The sequence below is a fragment of the Haliaeetus albicilla genome, chromosome 29, assembly GCF_947461875.1.
Source record: "Haliaeetus albicilla chromosome 29, bHalAlb1.1, whole genome shotgun sequence".
Lineage (NCBI taxonomy): Eukaryota > Metazoa > Chordata > Aves > Accipitriformes > Accipitridae > Haliaeetus > Haliaeetus albicilla.
In genome coordinates, this window is record NC_091511.1 from 6,465,894 (window position 1) to 6,489,913 (window position 24,020).

The 24,020-nt window shown below is 50.7% G+C and overlaps 1 protein-coding gene across 1 annotated transcript; it reads right to left on the reverse strand.

Moving 5' to 3' along the window:
- Nucleotides 1-19,427: 19,427 nt before the first annotated feature.
- Nucleotides 19,428-22,256, reverse strand: LOC138682560 (olfactory receptor 14A16-like). The gene is made up of 2 exons (XM_069773807.1): nt 22,061-22,256; nt 19,428-20,416 (listed from the first exon to the last, which is right to left on the reverse strand). Exons 1-2 carry the CDS (start codon nt 22,104-22,106, stop codon nt 19,428-19,430), a joined length of 1,035 nt encoding a protein of 344 aa, XP_069629908.1. The 5' UTR covers nt 22,107-22,256.
- Nucleotides 22,257-24,020: the final 1,764 nt, after the last annotated feature.

Below are 24,020 nucleotides of genomic sequence, written 5' to 3' on the forward strand. Positions count from 1 at the left end.
GCCCAGCTCAGCAGCAGAGGACCAGCCCAAGGCAGCACTTGCTCTGCCCCCTCTGGGCTCCCTCCAGCTGTCCCTGGGCCTCCAGGGGAACCTGCTGGGAAACAGGCTGAAGCAATCACGGATGTTCCCTCCCGCACCTGGGGAGAGACACTGCTTTCCAGCAGGGTCATTGCTCTGCTGAGAGACAGACTTAGGTCCAAGAATCCACTTGTCTGAGAATCATAGAATCACTGAGGTTGGAAAAGAACCTTACCAACAATTCCAACAATGAACCTAACACCAGCTAGTCCACCAATAAACTGTGTCCTAAACACAGTGTCTTTTAAATACCTCCAAGGAGGGTGACTCAACCCCTTCCCTGGGCAGCCTCTTTCTTGTGCCATCATTGGGCAGGACACACAGACAGTGACAGGCAGGGATCTCCTTTAGCCCTGCTGAGGGAAGGGAGCCAGCGGAGTCCATGGAGGCATCTCATGCTGGGTCTGTAGTCCTGGGGCTGGAAGGGGACTCAGCTCCCTCCCATGCCCATCACAAACCCACAGGAGCTGGGATCCCTCTTGCCTCAGTGTAGGTCTGCATGAAATAGGCACCTGCATGTCTGCTCCTTGCCTCAGCTCCCATGCTAACGAACGTTGATGGAGGCCAGGAGTGAGGTGTTCAGATGCAAATGTCTGGTGACATTGGAGGTGCCAGAGGTGGTCAAAGAGGTGTGCAGGTAATAGATACAGATCCAAGATATGTGCAGGCAGATATAGAGACAGGACAACATCTGAGCACCTCTTTTTAGCAGCTCCTGGGAATTTCCTTTGGCCAAGTGAAATGACAGCTGGTGCCCAAATTAAAGGCAATGGAACCTGTCCCTCCTCATGATGTTCAGGGTGGCCTACAGAGGTATTCATCTGATGGAATGTATTCATGTGCCATAGGGAGAGCTCAGTCTTTCTCTTCCTCTTCTCCATCTGTTGGATTTACTAGGTCTTGGCTGACAATATTGGCAGTTGTCTCATGTTCAGCCCCACCTTGGGTTACAAAATTCAGAGCATCTACTTAATTCGGTGTTCAGATCTAGGCCCACAAAGCTACAGGAGATGCCAGGGCTGGCTTGGGAATCACAGGGCCTATACGAAAAAGCAATTCTCCTTCAGGGAGGGTGTGTGACAGTTCCCCCAGATGGCATCTCGGTAAATATGATTTGGTGCTTTTGTGCCATTGACAGTTGCCATCAGTCAGAGGCACCAGTCATCAGATGCCATCAGAGAGGCAAATTCTGTCCCTTCTTCTACCCATTAGCTGCAGACATTGCATGATCACAAAATACATCACACCTGGGTCCTTTCTCACTTCCTTGAATATCTAACCAAGGAGCAGCCCAAGCCATTTACCAGTGTTCCTGGGTACATCTTGCCTTCAAAGACAGCATCCTCCAAGCACAGCCATGGTTCATATCAAAACTCAGCTGAAACTCAAAAGGCAATTCAAGGGCACCAAGATGAGCTGTTGCTACTTCAGGAACAGTTAAAGAAGAAAGAAAGATACTACGGGACCACTATTAAATTAATTGATAATAGGAGTAGACAGATCTGAGACTGCCAATGTCGTCTTTGCCTCAGTTACCGCCACCAAGGTCTCCCAGGCCTTTGTGCTTTGAGGGAGGACACTGGAAGGGAAAGGGGAACAACCAGTGGTGGATGAGGATCACACCAGGGCTTACCTAGCAAACTACACCCTTACCAGTCCATGGGAGCAGAGGGGCTGCAGTCAAGGGTACTGGGGAGGTGCTGGTCTGTTCTGATCCCAGTAAGGAAGGCACTCAGACTCTGTGAGGCATCATTTAAAATGCTCTTCCTTAGGTCTAGGGCTATAAGGAGAGAAGTGTACAGATAATCTTATGTCCCTTTAGATGGCTGGAACCCCAGGTTGTGTAGCATGGATGTAGAAGAATGAGGAGGGTGGAAGCCCCCTGTATGAAGGGGAAGCTTGGAGTTATGGAGGTCCTCCATGTGACGGGCAACAGGTTGGGTTAGCTTTTGTCACTGAGGATCAGAGGAGTCAGTAAGAGTGACATTGTGCTGGCAGTTACAAACTACTTGATGCTGGGAGAGGAAACAGAAAAGGTCTTTTGTCAGCAGCCAAGGAAGTCTCCATGTTAATGGTCAGGTGCCTATGGGGGACTGGCAGTGCCCTGGCATTCACCGGCCAGGCAAAGCAACAGGTTGCCAACAGCCTGAAGGACCTTGGGACAACTTCTTAACAGAGCTGCTAGGCGGACCAACGATGCTGATGCTCACCTGGACCTGACCCTGCCTCTCTTTGGGACAGCTTCCTTAGTAACACCTGCAGCCCCGGAGGGTGATTCCCTGGGCCTGCACCAGGCAGCAACCGTGTTTCTCTGCAGCACTTGCCCTTTCCTCCCTGGGTATTGACCATGTCTCTCCATTCCACATTCATGGACCCCAAACTACCAGTTGAGGAAACACATTTTGGTGAGGGGAAGACCTCCCCGAGGCACGCCTGCACTTTGTGAGTCCCAAGAGCTTGTGCAAATCTCGGGGTGGAGCTCATTTGCTACCCACATTTGTATTGCAGATGGTTGGGGAGCACCATTACCAAGCAGGAAGTGAGAGAGTTGCTCCCAGGACAAGATCTGCCTGATGGGGATGGAGCTTACAGCTGCAGTGTCTCCGAGTCATTGCCCCACATAAGGTGTGTTTGATATATGGCCGTGTTCCTGGAAATAATGCCATTTGGGTGACTTCTTCTCACCATCAAAACTAGGCAGGATGAATCCCATCCCTGGCAAAGAGCATGCATAAACTGAAGGAACTGCCCCTCACCTGCCCAGCGTTGGCCTTGGCATGGGGAGCACCTTCTGGGCCTGAATGGACAAGCACAGCTGTGCCTGCCTGCAAAGCTCAGGAACTGTTCTCCACTCTTAAAGAGAAAATGAGCACATTTTTCATCAGCTGAAATGCATCAAACACTGCTCCTTCACAGACAATGTTTTCCCATGATGTCAAGGTGGAAATTTCCAGCCCAGGTACTATGCTCAGGAGAAGATATCCTGATCTTCCCCATTACACGCGTGACACTGCTCTGCCTAGTATCCTGTGTATTGACTCTCACCACTCTCTCACGGGTTTCCACATGTCCTGCTTGAACTGACCATTTCCAAAGACATCTTTCCAGCAGCCTGCCTGGATGTCTGCATTTCCCAGTGTCCATCCAGCTTTCCTCCCCTCATTGGTCTCTACCCATTCAAACACCTCTCAGCTACCCAGGTGCTACTCAGAGCTTCAGGTGCTTTAAAGCTTGCCTTGACTTTCAGTAGTCTGCTTGATGGTCTCTTGAGCCAACTCCTCCATTGTGTTTGTACCTTTTCTCCTGAGTATCTCACTGAAAGTGTTCCACTAAGGTGACACGCAGTGGAAAGTGGACTTCAGTGGAGGAAACATGGACTTCATACATTATTTTTTAATGAATTGTTTTTCTTTGCTCCTTTTTTTTTTTTTTAATAATGGCAGGTAAGCAACATTCTTCTGTGATTGTGTGCAGCTGGTTCTCCAAATAAAGCCAGTGGGGATCTGTTCAAATGAGCTGAATCACTCAGCTACAGACTTTACTGGGAAAAGCTTGGATTTGAAAAATCATGATGCAAGTCCAGGTGACCACAGAGAGAAATGATGGATGGAGGTGGTGGTGAGGGACCACTGATGACGATGGGGCACAGGACAATGATCTCCCATACATTGTCTGACAGAAACAATCTTACCACTTCCTACATGTTCAGACATCATCCGCAGATGCTGTGGATCAATATGAATTGAAGGCTGAGATTATGTGTTCTGTAAGCGGCAAGACAAAGAAAACGAAGAGATGCTGATTTTTTTGTTACTTATCATTTCAATCTTCTCTGCTCGGCTACACTCCTGAAATTTCTCCAATGAGGCCCAAAAGACTTGAAGAGTTAGGGAAAGTGATGCACAGAGACATGGCTTGTTAGGGTGTTTTGCATGTTAAGGAGCCCTCTGGTGCCCAGTTCCTGAACTGCAGATACTGAAAGCAGGAACAAGCCTCTGACAAAGTGGAAGGCAGCAGAAAACCCCAAGTTTCTGAGGGTGTTGGAGGCCTCACTGAGGGCCAACACTGACAAAGCCATGCAGGGAATGCCCAGTCAATGTGTCGGTCCCTGGGGGCTAAATAGGCAAAAAACCGCGGAGACACTAGTTGCAGGTGGCAAAGGCAATGAGCTGGTGGCTCTGATCACATGTAAGCCCTTGGTGTTTGTTAATCATCAGAGTGGCCAAGCCCTGACCCCCAGGGCCTGGTAGAAGAGGTCCTTTCCCTCATGAATTGCTCAGGCCTCTACTGAGGGTCAGTGTGAGTGCGGGTGTGTGTACAACTTGGTGGTAGATTTTGTTGCTTTAAACACAAAGCTGTGGTGTTCTGGGGATCTGGCAATGCCTCTAAGTTCCCCACAACTCATCCAGCCTCCTTCATAGTCCTGCTGACAGTCCTCAATCACCTGAGATGTCCCAGTCCCAGACTTGTTTGCATCCCCAGATTGGATCCATATGCCCAGCACTACACTGCCATTACTCCGGCTGCCCTAAAATCCCAACTTGAACTATTCCACAGTAGCATGACTGCCACTTGCTCCTTCGGGTCCTCTTCTGGCCTGTAACACACTCTCTGCTATGCACACCCCGCTCTCTCCCTGCACTCGCACGAGTCTCCCAAAACCTTCTCACTTCCCCTGCAGCAATGAGACCTCACTCCAGGAGGTTCATGGATTCTCAAGGCTGATGTATGTGAGACAAGGGGAGCCAAAGGAATCTCAGTAGACATAATAAAGGGGGATGAAAGATGATGTTTAGTGCTTACATTGTTGAAATTAGCTGAGGCAGACAGTTCCTGATAAGAAACAGGAGCTGGCCTCAAGAGCCAGCCAAGACTGGTCTTGCAGCTTGGGTGAATACCAAGAAAACACTGAGCCTGCACAAGGAAAGAGGTTACTAGCGGTGACGGAGTCATCTATCTTCATCTCTGCGACCACCAGACGACCACCATAAAGAGGCACTGTGCAAGCGCAGCTGGGAGGAGACTATGGAAATGACCTCTCAGAGCTAATTTTAATATGAAGCGGGGATAGCTCATGCATATGTATAGGCATATTGTGAATATGTAATACCTGACTGTATAAACTTGAGGCGAACTGCCGAGTCGGGTGCTCACGACTTTGGTGGGACTACCCCCTATGCTGCCAAGCGCTGCATGAACATACCTACTTTACAATCCCACTGACTGTGGAGTCTGCTTTCCACATGTCAGAAGTTTCCTGAATTCCAGGCAAGTGTGGGTAGTGAAGGAGAGGAAGACAGGAAGGTCGGCTCACGGGCCATGAGGAGCAGTGTTCAGCCACCCCCAGCAATGGGCATTCCCCATCTGCCAGGTTAAGGCATGCTCCCCTGATGGAACATTCTCATGTAACCCCTGGTTTGTGCAGGGTCCTGCAGCCACACTCCCAGGGCACACCTACTCCTCCTCCCCCTACAGACATCAACTGCTTTCCATTGCTGGGCTCAGGTGTGGTTGTAAGGATTTGCTAAAGCCCTGAACCACCTCCTTGATTGTTGATAACTTCACCCTCTCTCACATCACTACACACCTCCAATCACTGCCTAATCACTAACTGACAAGTTAGGAAGCTCTCAAGGCATTCCTCAGGTAATTACCATGTTTCTCCATTCAAGATTCATGCATTCGAGAAGCACCAGTTGAGGAAACACATCAAGATGTGTGAGGGGAGGATATCCCTGAGTCACCTCTGTACTCTTGGAGGTGTGAGTGCTTTTGCAAGGCTCCAGGAGTTCATCTGGTGCCATGCATTTGGTGTTCCCTTCTTGAAACACAAAGCCTTGAGCTGATCCAGACTCCTTCAGAGTGTCCTATTGTACCACAGCACTTTTTGATGTTGATACATTTATTCATTTCATTCCTGTCATTCAGTCTTACTTGACAAGGTAGCTCTTAATTAATAGTGTGTAACCTCTGGAATGAAGTTTTTAGAGCATTGTTTTTTTCTCTCATTCCTGACTGTTACCATTTAATGGCAAGAGCTCTCTCCTGAGGGGAATGTTTCTTTGCATGGGTACTTGGAGAGATCATTCTTGTGCTTGGAGGAGGCTGTCCTGTCAGGCCTGTCAGATTTGCTCATGCTCCTTCACCCTTCAGAGCTGCTTCCCATGGCACCACCTGGATCAGTCTCCCAAGTAAGTCAAAGACTTCTCCTCTGGAGTCCAGAGTCTGTGCTCTGCTGCTGGGCTCCCTCACTGCCCTTTGGTGTCTGAGACCCCACAGTTTCATGGTCATGACGCCAAGGCTGACGCTGGTGATCACATCCTGACCAGCATTTCCTTGTTGGCCAAGGTCCAGGTGAGCATCAGCCTTGTTGGCCCACCTAGCAGCTCTGTGAAGAAGGTGTCCCAAGATCCTTCAGGCTGTTGGCACCCTGTTGCTTTGCCTGGCCAGTGAATGCCAGGGCACTGCCAGTCCCCCATAGGCACCTGATCATTAACCTGGGGAATTCCTCGGGTGACAAAAGACCTTTTCTGTTTCCTCTCCCATCATCAGGTAGTTTGTAACTGCCAGCACAATGTCACTCTTACTGACTCCTCTGATCCTCAGTGACAAAAGCTAACCCAACCTGTTGCTTGTTACATAGAGGACCTCTATAACTCCAAGCTTCCCCTTCATACAGGGGGCATCCACCCTCCTCATTCTTCTACATCCATGCTACACTTCCTGGGGTTCCACCCATCTAAAGGGACATAAAATTATCTGTACAATTCTCTCCTTAGAGTGCTAGACCTAAGGAAGAGCATTGTAAATGATGCCTCACAGATTCTGAGTGCCTTCCTTACTGGGATGTATTGGGTCTGGCTGAGATGGAGTTAATACTCCCCATGGCAGCCCTCATAGCACTGTGCTCTGCATCAGTAGCTAGAAAGGTGTTGATAGCACACCAGTGTTTTGGCTACAGCTGAGCAATGCTGGCACAGCATCAAGGCTGTCTCTCCAACATTTTTGTCCCCCCCTCAATGGCAGGCTGGGGCAGGGCAAGATCTTGGGAGGGGACATAACCAGGACAGCTGACCTAAACTAACCAACCAGATATTCCATACCATATGACGTCAGCTCAGATATAAAAGCTAAGTAAAGGGAGACGGAAGGGGGGGGCATTTTGTCTTCCGGAGCAACCACTACGCATACTGAAGCCCTGCTTCCCGAGAAGTGGCTAGACATCGCCTGCTGATGGGAAGTAGAGAATAACATCATTTGTTTTTTTTTCTTTGCTTTCGCGCGCAACCTTTGCTATCACTTTATTAAACTGTCCTTATCTTGACCCACGAGCCTTTTGTTATATTTTCTCCCCCCCATCCAGCTGAGGAGGGGGAGTGATAGAGCGGCTTTGGTGGGCACCTGGCATCCAACCAGGGTCAACCCACCACAGTCCTTTTTGGCGCCCAACGTGGGGCAAGACAACGGCAGTTTTGCATTAAGTGTTCTATAGCTAGCTATTAAGTGGCAAGCTCCTGTGCAGGTCACGGAGCTTGTTAGCTGCTTGCTTATCTCTAGCTTGCTGAGTTTGGGAACATGTTAATGCAAATAATGGCTGCGTGCTTTGTCCTGGCACTGATGGCTTTGTTTTGCTGTGGGAGCTATCTTGTGGGGAGAATGAAGGAACGCGGGAACGTGCTAATACAAATAATGTCGATGTGCTTTGTCCTGGCACTGATGGCTTTCCTGTGTTGTGGGAGCTATCTTGTGGAGGAGATGAGGGAACACATCTCCCTCTCCCTACCAGGCATTGATGTGAATGGTTTTATTATGCAGGCTCCCGAGGTCCTTGTTCACCCTTATGTAAGCTGTTTAATACTAATAATTAATACTGGTGGCATATTATGGGTATTGTGGAATCTGGTCTCGTCCTGGTATAAGAGAAGGCAAGTTTTAGGTGAGGCAATACTTAAATGTGCCCTCAAGCGACTGGTGCCTGGGTGGCAGGGTATATGGAAGGATTTGGGCAGATTCCTAGGACGGTTATCACCTCCCATAATCTGGGATTTTACATCTGAACAGGCAAGTAACCCTGGCAAACTGACACGCCACCTGATAGAAGGGTGCCTTGCCTATCCCAATGAAAACCAGCAGCTTCTCGCACTGTACTGGGGCCTGGCCTATGCCTACCGAGCCATAGTTCAACACTGTCAGAGGACCATGGTCGAGGCAGGGACCCAGACTGCATCTGAGGACACCATGCTCGAGATAGGGACCCAAACAACAACAACTACAGTAATTGCCCCAATAGTGAAAAGGAAGCAGTGGACAAGGAGATCAACGGGTCCATACCATCGATTAGTGAGGGAAGAAGAAGAAGAGGAAAAGCTTGATCTAGAAGCTGGTCCTTCAATAAGGAAATTGGAGGAAGGAGTGAGGGAACTTAAACAGGAAGCGGAAACTACCCGGTCCCTGACGTCCTCAGAACTTCGGGACTTGCGGAAAGATTACAGCCGCCAGCCAGGTGAGCGGATTGCTGCCTGGCTGCTCCGATGCTGGGATAACGGGGCTGATAGTCAGCAACTGGAAGGCAAGGAAGCCCAACAGCTGGGATCCCTCGCTAGAAACCGGGGAATTGAAAGAGGAATTGGAAAAGAGGCAGCAGTTTGCAGTCTCTGGAGCCGGCTCCTCTCAAGTGTGAGGGCAAGATATCCATTCAAGGAAGATCTTGTCAATTCCTCAGAAAAGTGGACTACCGCAGATGAAGGCATCCAGTACCTGAGAGAGTTAGCAGTGGTGCAAGTCATCTACAGTGATCTAGATGATGAGGAAGTTTCCAAAGATCCAGAGGATGTCCTGTGCACACGGGCCATGTGGCGAAAGGTGATTCAAGGTGCCCCAGCATCGTATTCTAACAGCTTGGCAGCAATGTATTGTCCAGATATGGAAACACCAACTGTGGAGAAAGTGTCGTCTTGGCTCCAAAACTTTGAGGAAAATCTCTGTGTCTCCTCATCCCTACAGGACAGTGCTTTGGCTGTTAGGGATGCTCCAAGAAATCAGTCCTCTCGTGCCCCAGTCAGAGGGAAAGGGAGCCCAAGGCGTATGCCACGTGGTACACTCTGGTTCTTCCTGCGTGACCAAGGGGAGGACATGAGGAAGTGGGATGGTGAACCCACCTTTAAGCTGGAAGCCCGTGTGCGTGAACTGAGAGGGAAGACAGCTGTTAAGAAGGGGTCACCCAAGAAGAAGGCTGTCAGCGTAGTTGCTGTAGAGGCCCAAGAAAGCACTCAGCGATCCTCCAGGCACAGAAGAACTGAAACTACCTCCCTTGATTCTGGTGAGGGGACTTCTGGTCTGGTACCGCAAGGATCGGACAGTGAATATTCTGATGAGGAACAGCAATAGAGGGTCCCTGCCTTCAGCCAGGAGGAGGAAAGGGATGACCGGATATACTGGACTGTGTGGATTCGATGGCCTGGCACATCAGACCCACAGAAGTATAAGGCTTTGGTAGACACTGGTGCACAGTGTACACTGATGCCATCAGGATACAGGGGCACGGAACCCATCTGGATCTCTGGAGTGACAGGGGGATGCCAAGAATTGACTATACTGGAGGCTGAAGTGAGCTTGACAGGGGACAAGTGGGAAAAGCACCCCATTGTGACCGGCCCAGAGGCCCCTTGTATCCTTGGCATTGACTACCTCAAGAGAGGGTACTTCAAGGACCCAAAGGGGTACCGATGGGCTTTTGGTGTCGCCACTGTAAATGCAGAGAAGATCAAACAGCTATCTACTCTGCCTGGCCTCTCGGAAGATCCCTTCATTGTGGGATTGTTGCAAGTTGAAGAACAGCAGGTGCCAATCGCTACCAGGACGGCGCACCGTCGGCAATATCGGACAAACCGAGACTCCCTGGCTCCCATCCATGAGCTGATTCATCACCTAGAGAGCCAAGGAGTCATCAGCAAGACTCATTCACCTTTTAATAGTCCTATATGGCCAGTGCAAAAGTCTGATGGAGGGTGGAGGTTAACAGTAGATTATCGCGGCCTGAATGAAGTGACACCGCCACTGAGTGCTGCTGTACCAGACATGTTAGAGCTCCAATATGAACTGGCATCAAAGGCAGCCACGTGGTATGCTACAACTGATATTGCCAATGCATTTTTCTCCATTCCTTTGGCAGCAGAGTGCAGGCCACAGTTTGCTTTCACATGGAGAGGTGTTCAATACACCTGGAATCGACTGCCCCAGGGGTGGAAGCACAGTCCTACCATTTGTCACGGATTAATCCAAACAGCACTGGAACAAGGCGATGCCCCTGAACATTTACAATACATAGATGACATCATTGTGTGGGGCAACGAGGCAGAAGAAGTGTTTGAGAAGGGGAAAAGAATAATTCAGATTCTTCTGAAAGCTGGTTTCGCCATAAAGAAAAGCAAGGTCAAGGGACCTGCACAGGAGATTCAGTTCTTGGGAATAAAATGGCAGGATGGACGCCGTCATGTCCCTATGGATGTGGTTAACAAGATAGCATCTATGTCTCCACCAGCTAACAAGAAAGAAACACAAGCTTTCCTAGGCCTTGTGGGGTTCTGGAGAATGCATATTCCAGGTTATAGTCAGCTTGTGAGCCCTCTCTATCGAGTAACGCGGAAAAAGAACTATTTTGAATGGGGCCCTGAACAACAACAAGCCTTTGAGCATATCAGACAAGAAATAGCTCGTGCAGTAGCTCTTGGGCCTGTCCGGACAGGACCAGATGTGCAAAATATACTCTACACTGCAGCTGGGGATCATGGTCTCACCTGGAGCCTGTGGCAGAAAACACCAGGAGAAACCCGAGGTCGACCATTAGGGTTTTGGAGCCGGGGGTACCGAGGATCAGAAGCCCACTACACCCCGACTGAAAAAGAGATACTAGCAGCATATGAGGGGGTTCGAGCCGCTTCAGAAGTTGTTGGTACAGAAGCATATCTCCTCTTGGCACCACGATTGCCCGTGCTACACTGGATGTTCAAAGGAAACATCCCCTCTACACATCATGCAACCAGCGCTACATGGAGTAAGTGGATAGCATTGATCACGCAACGGGCTCGACTGGGGAAATCTAACCGCCCAGGAATTCTGGAAGAGATCATGGACTGGCCAGAAGGCAGAGATTTTGGAGCATCACCTGAGGAGGTGGCTCGTGCCCAAGAGGCACCACCATATAATGAGTTACCAGAAGACGAAAGGTGTTATGCTTTGTTTACTGATGGATCCTGTCGTGTGGTAGGGAACCATCGGAAGTGGAAAGCTGCTGTGTGGAGTCCCACACGCCAAGTCGTTGAGGCCACTGAAGGAGAAGGCGAGTCAAGTCAGTTTGCAGAAGTGAAAGCCATCCAACTAGCCCTAGACATTGCTGAACGAGAAAAATGGCCGGTACTCTACCTCTATACCGACTCCTGGATGGTGGCTAATGCCCTATGGGGGTGGCTACAGCAGTGGAAGAAGACTAATTGGCAACGCAGGGGTAAACCCATCTGGGCAGCAGCATTGTGGCAGGACATTGCTGCCCGTGTAGAACACATAACTCTAAGGGTACGTCATGTAGATGCTCACGTGCCCAAAAGCCGTGCCACTGAAGAACATCAAAATAATGAACAGGTAGACAAGGCTGCCAAAATAGAAATAGCTCAGGTGGACCTGGACTGGGAGCGTAAAGGTGAGCTATTTGTAGCTCGCTGGGCCCATGAGACATCGGGACATCTAGGGAGAGATGCAACATATAGGTGGGCTCGTGATCGAGGGGTGGACCTGACCATGGAGGCCATTACACAGGTGTGATGGGTTGACCCTGGCTGGATGCCAGGTGCCCACCAAAGCCGTTCTATCACTCCCGCATCCTCAGCTGGACAGGGGAGAGAAAAATATAACAAAAAACTTGCGGGTCGAGATAAGGACAGGAGAGATCATTCACTAATTACCATCACGGGCAAAACAGACTCAGCTTAGGGAAAATTAGCTCACTTTTTATTACAAATCAGCCAGAGTAAGGTAAATGAGAAATAAAACGAAATCTCAGAACACCTTCCCTCCACCCCTCCCTTCTTCCCGGGCACAACTTCACTCCCGGATTTCTCCACCAAGCCCCCCCCAGCGGCACAAGGGGGACAGGGATGGGGTTTACGGTCATCACATGTTATTTTCTGCCGCTTCACCTCCTCAGGGCGAGGGCTCATCACACTCTTCCCCTGCTCCAACGTGGGGTCCCACCCACGGGAGACAGTCCTCCACGAACTTTCTCCAACGTGGGCCATTCCCACGGGCTGCAGTTCTTCACGAACTGCTCCAGCATGGGTCCTTTCCACGGTGTGCAGTCCTTCAGGCACAGACTGCTCCAGTGTGGGTCCCCCACGGGGTCACAAGTCCTGCCAGAAAACCTGCTCCGTGGGCTCCTCTCTCCACATATCCGCAGGTCCTGCCAGGAACCTGCTCCAGCGCAGGGTTCCCACGGGGTCACAGCCTCCTTCAGGAACCCACCTGCTCCGGCGTGGGGTCCTCCACGGGCTGCAGGTGGATATCTGCCCCACCATGGACCTCCCTGGACTGCAGGGGGACAGCCTGCCTCACCAGGGTCTTCACCACGGGCTGCAGGGGAATCTTCGCTCCGGCGCCTGGAGCATCTCCTCCCCCTCCTTCTGCACTGACCTTGGTGTCCGCAGGCTTGTTTCTCTTACATATTCTCACTCCTCTCTCCGGTGGCTGTTTTCCGCGTCCCAACTTTTTTTTCCTTCTTAAAAATGTTATCACAGAGGCGTTACCACTATCACTGATTGGCTCGGCCTTGGCCGGCGGCGGGTCCATCTTAGAGCCGGCTGGTATAGGCTCGCTCTCTCTCGAACACAGGGGAAGCTTCCAGCAGCTTCTTACAGGAGCCACCCCTGTAACCCCCCCCGCTACCAAAACCTTGCCACATAAAACCAATACAACAGGTCACTCAGGAATGTGAAACATGTGCTGCAATCAAACGAGCCACCAGAGTAAAGTCTCCCTGGAACAGAGGGCGGTGGCTGGGTTTTCGATATGGCGAGGCCTGGCAAATTGACTACATTGGACCACTGCCGCGAACACGCCAAGGCAAGCGTTACATACTCACCATGGTGGAAGCAACTACTGGTTGGCTAGAAACATATCCTGTAAACCATGCCACTGCCCGAAACACCATCTTAGGCCTCGAAAGGCAAATTTTATGGCGACACGGTACCCCAGAAAGAATTGAATCAGACAATGGGACTCATTTCCGAAATAACCTCATAAGCTCCTGGGCAAAGAAACATGGCATTGAGTGGGTGTACCACATACCCTATCACCCGCAAGCATCTGGGAAAATTGAGAGATATAATGGACTGTTGAAGACTATGTTGAGAGCGCTAGGCAATGGGACATGGAAGCATTGGGATACAAATTTAGCAGAAGCCACTTGGCTAGTTAACACCAGAGGATCTGCTAACCGTCCTGGTCCTGCCCAAACAAAACCCCTACATACTGTGGGAGGGGATAAGGTCCCCGTAGTGCACATGGGGAAGTGGCTGGGGAAGGCAGTGTGGATTGCACCTCCCATGGGAAAAGGCAAACCCATTCGTGGGATTGTCTTTGCTCAGGGACCTGGGTGTACTTGGTGGGTAATGCGGAAGGATGGGGAGACCCAGTGTGTGCCTCAAGGACATTTAACCTTGGGGGGAAAAATAATCTGTGATGTGAGTTGTATGTTGTAGGAAGTAATGTAGCAGGAATGACCTGAACTGCAGAGGAGTGAACTTCGCAAGGAACCAGACAAGTGCATCGGTGACCCAAACCAAGCCAGTGTTGGGGCCCAACGATCGAACATACTGCTTCTCCTGTCCTGACCACTCATCTTGATGGATGGGGCCCAAGTCATAACCTGTGTGTGAACATCAGGAAGAGTGGAAGAAGCCCATGGAATATCTATCTCTTAAAGGACAGGGGATAGTAATTAATAAGAATGTATAAATCCGTACGTTGGGTATAAAAGTGGTTTAAGTATGTAGTTTCAGTTGTAAGTGTTCGTAAGAAAGGATTTCAGTAATGAGAATTCAATACAATAGTATGGTTAGAAGATATCTGTATTAAGTTATGTGGAACCTGAGCAGGACGCAAATGGTATGGAATAAGGGGTGGAGATTGTATTGGGTCTGGCTGAGATGGAGTTAATACTCCCCATAGCAGCCCTCATAGCACTGTGCTCTGCATCAGTAGCTAGAAAGGTGTTGATAGCACACCAGTGTTTTGGCTACTGCTGAGCAGTGCTGGCACAGCATCAAGGCTGTCTCTCCAACATTTCTGCCCCCCCTCAATGGCAGGCTGGGGCAGGGCAAGATCTTGGGAGGGGACATAACCAGGACAGCTGACCTAAACCAACCAACCAGATATTCCATACCATATGACGTCAGCTCAGATATAAAAGCTAAGTTAAGGGAGACGGAGTGGGGGGCATTTTGTCTTCCGGAGCAACCACTACGCATACTGAAGCCCTGCTTCCCGAGAAGCGGCTAGACATCGCCTGCTGATAGGAAGTAGAGAATAACATCATTTGTTTTTTTTTCTTTGCTTTCGCGCGCACAACCTTTGCTATCACTTTATTAAACTGTCCTTATCTTGACCCACGAGCCTTTTGTTATATTTTCTCCCCCCGTCCAGCTGAGGAGGGGGAGTGATAGAGCGGCTTTGGTGGGCACCTGGCATCCAACCAGGGTCAACCCACCACAATAGTAAAAGCATTGGAATATACAAATGATGCACAGTGCAACTGCTCACCACCCGCCAACTGATGCCCAGTTAGTCCCCGAGTGGTGATCCCCCTGCCCCCACTCCCCCCAGTTCACATACTAGATGTGATGTCACATTGCATTGAATGCCCCTTTGGCCACTGTGGGACAGCTGCCCTGGCTCTGTCCTGTACCAACTTCTTGTGCCCCTCCAGCTTTCTCGCTAACTGGTCATCAGAAGCTGAAAATTCCTTGACTTTAGGCTAAACCCTACTTAGCAACAACTGAAAACATCAGCGTTACTGACATTCTTCTCATACCTAACTCAAAAACATAGCACTATACCAGCCACTAGGAAGATAATTAACTCTATCCCAGCTGAAACCAGGACACTATCCACCCCTTATTCTATACCATTGACGTCATGCTTACTTCCCATACTTTCAGTTATATCCTGGTCAATAATCATCACCCTTTCTGTCCTTTTGGGATATATAGACAATGATATATGTGTATATATATATGTCTACACACACAGAGATATCATTCCTTTAGTTTATGGGTCATGTTCATAAAAAGTTCATTGAGTTCATTTAGTTCCCGACTCTGGGCTCCATCTGTCATACCAATCTTTCTGGGCAGGAGGGATGGTGCAAAGTCCTCTCAGTCGGCAGAGCAGGATTAGGCTTCAGTGTGGTGTGATGAGCAGGCGACATTGGACGCAGCAGGACAATGGTGTGCACTGTTGGATTGTTGCCTGCTGGAGTCAGTTCTGGTTCCATCACTACTGCACTTCACTCAGTTTTATCACAGTTCATTCTTGCTTGATCTAAGTGATTCTTACTGTAGTACTATGGATATAGCAGATAACAGTTATAGTACTGACAACAGACAGTAGCGGGGTTATATAGCAACTAATGTCATACAGTTTAATTCTGGCTATTCTCACTTAAAATCATATCCCCTTGAGGCACACATCGGACTTCCCCATCTTTTCGCATCACCCACCAAATGCACCCGGGCCCTTGAGCTAAAGCAATCCCACCAACGGGCTTGCCTTTGCCTGAGGCAGGAGTAACCCAGACTGTCCTCCCTAACATATGTCGCCTCCTCAGGTCCCTCACAGTATTTTGAGGTGTTGCACTCCTTTAACTCATAATCTTCATGAGTAAAATTCCCCTGTTCTCCACACATCTCTACAGTACAGCTATTCATGTTTGATGGTGCTTTTCTAGCCCGTCTTTAGTCCTTGAAAAGGGAACCACACTATATCTGAACACTTGCCAAAAATCACGCATGGACGCAAAATTAACCTGAATTAAACCTTATGTATTAGAACAAAATTCAGCTGTGTATGGATCGAGCAAGAAATGATGACCCCCTCTCCTTTCACTTTTTTTTCCCATCATTTTCTCAGGCTTTGGGAAGACAGAAAACTAGTAAATGTGAAATTCATGGGTGCCAATGATTGAATTCTCATCCTCAGCCTCAGCTGAATCCCTTCTCCTTGGGCAACACTGAAAGGCACAGGCTAAGATGTTTTGGTACATGGGCAGATGCCTGATCCGCTATCAAGACAGCAATGGGAGCAATTGCATGATGCTGCAGGTAATGAAAGGGGGCACATACTTCATGGGTTTGCTGCCCGGGGTAGAAAATAGCCCAGAAACCAGCTCAGAAACAACAAAGGAGGGTACAAAATAAGAAAAGCATGGCTAATGGGGGAAGGATTAACAGGTGTGGCAGGTAAACCCCAGCCAGCAACTAAGCCCATACCCAGTCCTCGCTCATTCCCCCCAACAGCAAGATAGGGGAGAGGATCAGAAGGGCAAAAGCAAAAAACTCATTGGTTAAATTAAGTCCAGTTTAATAAGTGTAGTAACGAGGCAAATGCAAGCAAAGCAAATGAGGAATGAATTCAGTACTTCCCATTGGCAGGCAGGTGTTCAGCCATCTCCAGGAAAGCAGGGCTCCATCATGTCCAACAGTTACTTGGGAAGATAACCACCATCACTCTGAACCTTCCCCATTTCCTCCTTCTTCCCCCAGCTTTCTATTGCTGAGCGTAATGTCTTATGGTATACAAGATCCCTTAAGTCAGTTGGAGTCAGCTGTCCCAGCTGTGTCCCCTCCCACACACTTGTGCCCCCAAAGCCTACTCGCTGGAGAGGCAGGGGGAGAAGAAAAGGGCTTGGCGCTGTGCAAGCACTGCTCAGCAGTGACTAAAACATTGGTGTGTTAGCAACACTGTTTCCGTCACAAATCTAAAACATAGCGCCATACAAGATACTATGAAATTAATTAATTCTGTCATGAGCTCACATACAACAGCCCACCCATGTTGGCTCTGCCTACCTCTACCCCTCTCCACTGAATGAGCTGCCACATGTGCCACATCAGGGTTTGTGATGCAACAAGTCAAGCAGCAAGAGAAATGGCTTCACACTCCACCTCCCAGCCGTTCCATCTTCACCTTCCTCTGCATCTCCCCTCTCCCAAGATCTCAGCGCTGCGGGGTACATTTTCCGACACTCCAGGTGACAGCACTGGGCCTGCCTCAGCACCTGGCCAATTGGGTTCTTTCCAAAGAAGTGACCTCAAAATCCACCTCCCACCTACCATGCCTCTCCTTGCATCATCCTCTTCTGGAAACAGGAGTCACCTCCCACCCAGCCTCCCACAACCCTGCCCCTTTACCTGCCTCTCCTCTCCCCTCCCCAGCACTGTCCTTTCTGCTGGGCAGGCAGAAACGTGCTCCCCCACCCCATGGGGATGCCAGAGCCCTGGTGGGACAGCTGGAGTGGTGGGAGGGCAGCCATGGGTGCCAAGGGCTCCTCAGGAAGGCAGGTGGAGGGTGAGGAGGTGGAGGGGAGCTCTGTGCAAAGGGGAGGCTGGCGTGCACAGAGCCCTGCCTTGGAGGAAGCCTCATGGTCACAGGTCCTCGATGACATGGCAAGTTGAGCACCCCACAGTCTGCTGGGAGGGCAGCAGGGCTGGACACAAGGAACCCAGGGGATTCCTGCAGGGTTGAAAAAGACAGCATTTTGACAGAGACACTCAATGAGCTGTCTAGGGCTGGTCTCTTCCTGACAGACAGGGTGGATCTGTCTGGGGATGGGAAGGAGGAGGGCAGCCATGGCTGCTACCACCATGAGATGGTGGAGAAGTAGGACAACTAGCAGAATGGCAGTGCGGGACTGCAGGAGAGCTGCTTTCTGGTAGCTGAGGATCTGCTTGGACTGTGTTGTGGTTTCAGCCCAGCTGGTAACAAAGGACCACACAGCCACTCGCTCACTCCTCCTGCCCCCCTCTGGTGGGATGAGGAGGAGAACCAGAAAGTGGAAAAGAAAAAAAAAAAACAAACCGCAGAACCTCATGGGTTGCGATAAGGACAATTTACTGGGACAACACAAAAAGAGAAGTTACAACAACAACAACAACAACGGTACTAATAAAAGAATATACAAAACGAGTGATGCGCAGTGCAACTGCTCACTACGCGGAACCTGACGCTCCACCAGTTCCCCCACTGAAAACAGAGAGACACCTCCCCACCCCGCTCCCCATTTATATGATGAGCATGATGTCACATGGTATGGAATAGCTCTTTGGCGAGTTCAGGTCAGCTGTCCTGGCTGTGCCCCCTCCCAGGTTCCTACGAAAATGAACCCTATCCCAGCTGAACCCAGGACAGACTGTCCTGGAGGAGAAAGGGCCTTGAGTCCCTCCTGGATCTTCAGGGACAACGTCCTCAAAGCCCAGGCAGAAGCCAGCCTGATGCACAGGGAGTCGAGCAGGACCTGGCAAGAGGTCAGCGTGGATGAACAGGGACCCCCCTGACTTAGGAGGTCCAACACCAGAAGGAAGTGCAGGGAGGCTGGAGGGGGAACAGCCTGCCCGGGAGGCAGACCGACACCTGGCCTGTGTGTGCAGGGATGGAGCCAGCAAAGCCAGAGCTTGGTCGTGGCTGGAAATGGCCGTGCATGGGGAGGGCACCCAGAAGGGCTTCTCTAAATGTGTTGTCAGCACAACGACGGCAGCTGAGGGAAACACTGGTCCCAACTGGCAGTGGGGCAGGGGATGGAGTGACAAAGCCAGTGTAAATACAGCAATTCCTCAGAACCAAGATTCTCCCTCGAGAGTCCTGCCACACAGCAGGACTGGGACTGAGCTGCCAGAGCACTCAGGCCTTACACCAAGCCAGGGGCTCAGAAGGAGAGTGTGGGAGTGGAAAGAGAGCAGCTCTGGGAAGACCAAGCACTGGTGCTGCCTGGCAGTGCTGCTGTGCTGAGACTCTTTTCCCCTTCCCTTCCACACACAGACACTGCCCTGCAGCTTCACCAAGATCTCAGAGGAAGGATCTCAGGCAAACAAGTCCCTGCAGGGTCCTTTACTGTGTTGAAATACAGAGAGAGCACTGCGCCTCATTTACACAGCCTCGGGGTCAAATTCTACAGGTAGACAGTGAATTACAAGTGGGATGAATCATAAAATTTCATTGTGAACATTATCACTAGAAAAATAAAGAAAACACCACGGCCACCACAAAGAAGAATCAGAGAAGACAGGCTGAGCCTGTAATGAGTTCCATTATGAATGCTCTGCAGAAGAAAACAGGGCGTTAATTGCTTCTGAAAAGCACCCGCTCATCATTTTCCGCAGGGCATCCTTGAGCTCCTGGTTCCTCATGCTGTAGAGGAGGGGGTTCACTGCTGGAGGCACCACCGAGTACAGAACTGCCACCACCAGGTCTAGAACTGGGGAGAAGATGGAGGGGGACTTCAGGTAGGCAAACGTGCCAGTGCTGATAACCAGGGAGACCACGGCCAGGTGAGGGAGGCACGTGGAAAAGGCTTTGTGGCGTCCCTGCTCAGAGGGGATCCTCAGCACGGCCCTGAAGATCTGCACATAGGAGAAAACAATGAAAACAAAACAACCAAATGCCAAACAGACACCTAGCACAAGAAGGCCAACTTCCCTGAGGTAGGAGCGTGAGCAGGAGAGCTTGAGGATCTGGGGGATTTCACAGAAGAACTGGCCCACAGCATTACCTTGGCAGAGTGGTAGTGAAAATGTATTGGCCGTGTGCAGCACAGCGTTGAGAAACCCACTGGCCCAGGCAGCTGCTGCCATGTGGACACAAGCTCTGCTGCCCAGGAGGGTCCCGTAGTGCAGGGGTTGGCAGATGGCAACGTAGCGGTCGTAGGCCATGATGGTGAGGACACAATACTCCGCTGTGATGAAGACGGCAAAGAAAAAGACCTGTGCAGCACATCCCCAGTAGGAGATGGCCCTGCTGTCCCACAGGGAATTGGCCATGGATTTGGGGACGGTGGTGGAGATGGAGCCCAGGTCGAGGAGGGAGAGGTTGAGGAGGAAGAAGTACATGGGGGTGTGGAGGTGGTGGGCGCAGGCTACGGCGGTGATGATGAGGCTGTTGCCCAGGAGGGCAGCCAGGTAGATGCCCAGGAAGAGCCAGAAGTGCAAGAGCTGCAGCTGTCGCGTGTCTGCAAATGCCAGGAGGAGGAACTCAGTGATGGAGCTGCTGTTGGACATTAGCTTCTTCTGGGCATGGGGCACTGTTCAAGAGGGAAAGAGATTGACAAGTTAGAATAGACTTCTCTGAGCTAAACCTAATGCATTTCTCACAGAAACACCACCGAAGCTGCCTCTCCTATTTCAGAAAGATCTTTGGCAGGTCCCTTTCATGAGCTGTGCTTGGTGCTGGCTGAGGGTGCCACTGGGAGCAGCGGGCTCTGCTGTGGGCTACGGGGGAGTCAGTCCTGCCCTACAGCAAGAGGCAAATAGGAACATGGTGTCATCTTAGAGTAAATCAATTTGTCACATCAAAGAGCTTTTCAGCATTGTCACTCCCAATGCAACCAAAACTGGGGATTTTGTTTTGAGTATTTGTTCTGGTTTCCACACGCCAATTAAGGAGTTCTTTTGGCAGGGAAAGAAGCGAATGTCCTAAAGATGGGATGTCCTGAAAGGAGAGTTTTGTCATTTGTGTCACTGGGAGCCTGGGGATTAGGAGGGGATTGGGATATTTTACTCACATGGACAAATGTCTGAAATGCACCCAAATCCCCCCTCCCCATCCCTCTCCAGTGACAAGAACAAGAGGAGCAGGGACAGGAGGACAAAAATGGATAAACACTACAGACCTGCTGCCAATGGAGGCAGGAGAGGGACAGATGGCAGGGCATTTGATAATTTCTTCTCTTCAGGGCTGACCCAACTGAGGTGACTGAGTCCCCATGGCCGTAAGGGCAGATGATCTGCTGGGTGGAAGAAAAGACTACAGGTTTTCTCTAGTGATGACAGGGAGGTGCCCGAATTCCCCCTCCCATGGCATTTCTGGGAGCAGCTCCCTCCTCTCACTCCCTGCCCCTGTCTCTGCTGCCTGGAGCTGTCCCTGTCAGCAGCTGCTTCTCCATCCCCTTGTCTCCTCCCTCTCCCTGCTCACAGACCCCATCCCACCCGCTGTGTGCTCAGCTCTGCCCTGCAGACCCCTCCTGGCAGCCGGGCACTGCCCAGGGACATCTCTGTGTGTGCAGGGGTTAAGGAGCACCTCAGACAAGTGCTAAGGACAACTGGGGTCTCGGTGCCTTCTCCAGAGGGGACAAATAAATTTTAGTCTCACACTGCCCACCCACCCACCAGGAGGATAAAAATTCAAAGCAAAGACTCCTTACTTTTCAGGAGAATGCAGCCTTGACATTCTTCTTGAAAGTCCCCTCGGAAATGCCCAGGGCTGAGCTGGAGCTCTGAGCAAACCTGACCCATGCAGCAGCCTCTCGACAGCAGAAGCACCCTGCTCTGCCCTTCCAGGGGTCATTTCTTTCATGCACTCCTTCTCCCCACACTGTCATGGGGAGTTCCCTGCACAGGCTGAGTGCTGACCCTGGCAGGCAGCAAAGTCCCTGCTGCACCACTCAGCCCCTGAAACACCAGGACCCTGCTCTGAAGGACAGCCCTGGGCACCCCTGCATGCACACCCGGCTTCACAGCCCTGCAGCTGGTGCCAGGAGAAGGCAGCCCTCATGCCCTGTCCCTCTGACAGGGCAGCAGGGAAGCCCTGCTCTGGAGCACACCCTTCTCCTCTACACCAGAGAAATGAAGCCAGTCCCCCTGCCAGATCCCATACACTGTCAGCTGTGGCGGTTTTCGGAGATCCCTGCAGGAACTGAAGCTCTATTGCCCTGCACCCACAGACTTACCATGCAGAGGGCTGGGAAGATTTCTCCCGCAGTGAGCTCTCAGCATCCTCCCACTCCACACTGCCTTTAAGCTCTCTCTGCCTTGCAGGTCTCCTCTCGATGCCTGCAGGCAGTGCCCCCAGCCCTGCTCCTGGGCAGAGCTGTCTCTCTGCAGCGCTGCCCGCTTGCCATGAGCTCCCTCTGTCCCAGGAGCCCAGCCCAGCTCAGCAGCAGAGGACCAGCCCAAGGCAGCACTTGCTCTGCCCCCTCTGGGCTCCCTCCAGCTGTCCCTGGGCCTCCAGGGGAACCTGCTGGGAAACAGGCTGAAGCAATCACGGATGTTCCCTCCCGCACCTGGGGAGAGACACTGCTTTCCAGCAGGGTCATTGCTCTGCTGAGAGACAGACTTAGGTCCAAGAATCCACTTGTCTGAGAATCATAGAATCACTGAGGTTGGAAAAGAACCTTACCAACAATTCCAACAATGAACCTAACACCAGCTAGTCCACCAATAAACTGTGTCCTAAACACAGTGTGTTTTAAATACCTCCAAGGAGGGTGACTCAACCCCATCCCTGGGCAGCCTCTTTCTTGTGCCATCATTGGGCAGGACACACAGACAGTGACAGGCAGGGATCTCCTTTAGCCCTGCTGAGGGAAGGGAGCCAGCTGAGTCCATGGAGGCATCTCATCCTGGGTCTGTAGTCCTGGGGCTGGAAGGGGACTCAGCTCCCTCCCATGCCCATCACAAACCCACAGGAGCTGGGATCCCTCTTGCCTCAGTGTAGGTCTGCATGAAATAGGCACCTGCATGTCAGCTCGTTGCCTCAGCTGCCATGCTAAGTAATGTTCATGGAGGCCAGGAGTGAGGTGTTCAGACGCAAAAGTCTGGTGATATTGGAGGTGCCAGAGGTGGTCAAAGAGGTGTGCAGCTAATAGAGACAGATCAAAGATATGTGCAGGCAGATATAGAGACAGGACAAAATATGAGCACCTCTTTCTGGTGGCTCCTGGGAATTTCCTCTGGCCAATGAAATGACAGCTGATGCCCAAATTAAGGGCAATGGAACCTGTCCCTCCTCATGATGTTCAGGGTGGCCTATAGAGGCATTCATCTGATGGTATGTATTCATGTGCCATAGGGAGAGCTCAGTCTTTCTTTTCCTCTTCTCCATCTGTTGGATTTACTAGGTCTTGGCTGACAATATTGGCAGTTGTCTCATGTTCAGCCCCACAGTGGGTTACAAAATTCAGAGCATCTACTCAGTTCGGTGTTCAGATCTAGGCCCACAAAGCTACAGGAGATGCCAGGGCTGGCTTGGGAATCACAGGGCCTATACGAAAAAGCAATTCTCCTTCAGGGAGGGTGTGTGACAGTTCCCCCAGGTGGCATCTCGGTAAATATGATTTGGTGCTTTTGTGCCATTGACAGTTGCCATCAGTCAGAGGCACCAGTCATCAGATGCCATCAGAGAGGCAAATTCTGTCCCTTCTTCTACCCATTAGCTGCAGACATTGCATGATCACAAAATACATCACACCTGGGTCCTTTCTCACTTCCTTGAATATCTAACCAAGGAACAGCCCAAGCCATTTACCAGTGTTCCTGGGTACATCTTGCCTTCAAAGACAGCATCCTCCAAGCACAGCCATGGTTCATATCAAAACTCAGCTGAAACTCAAAAGGCAATTCAAGGGCACCAAGATGAGCTGTTGCTACTTCAGGAACAGTTAAAGAAGAAAGAAAGATACTACGGGACCACTATTAAATTAATTGATAATAGGAGTAGACAGATCTGAGATTGCCTATGTTGTCTTTGCCTCGGTTACCACCAGCAAGGTCTCCCAGGCCTTTGTGCTTTGAGGCAGGACTCTGGAAGGGAAAGGGGAACAACCAGTGGTGGATGAGGATCACGCCAGGGCTTACCTAGCAAACTACACCCTTACCAGTCCATGGGAGCAGAGGGGCTGCAATCAAGGG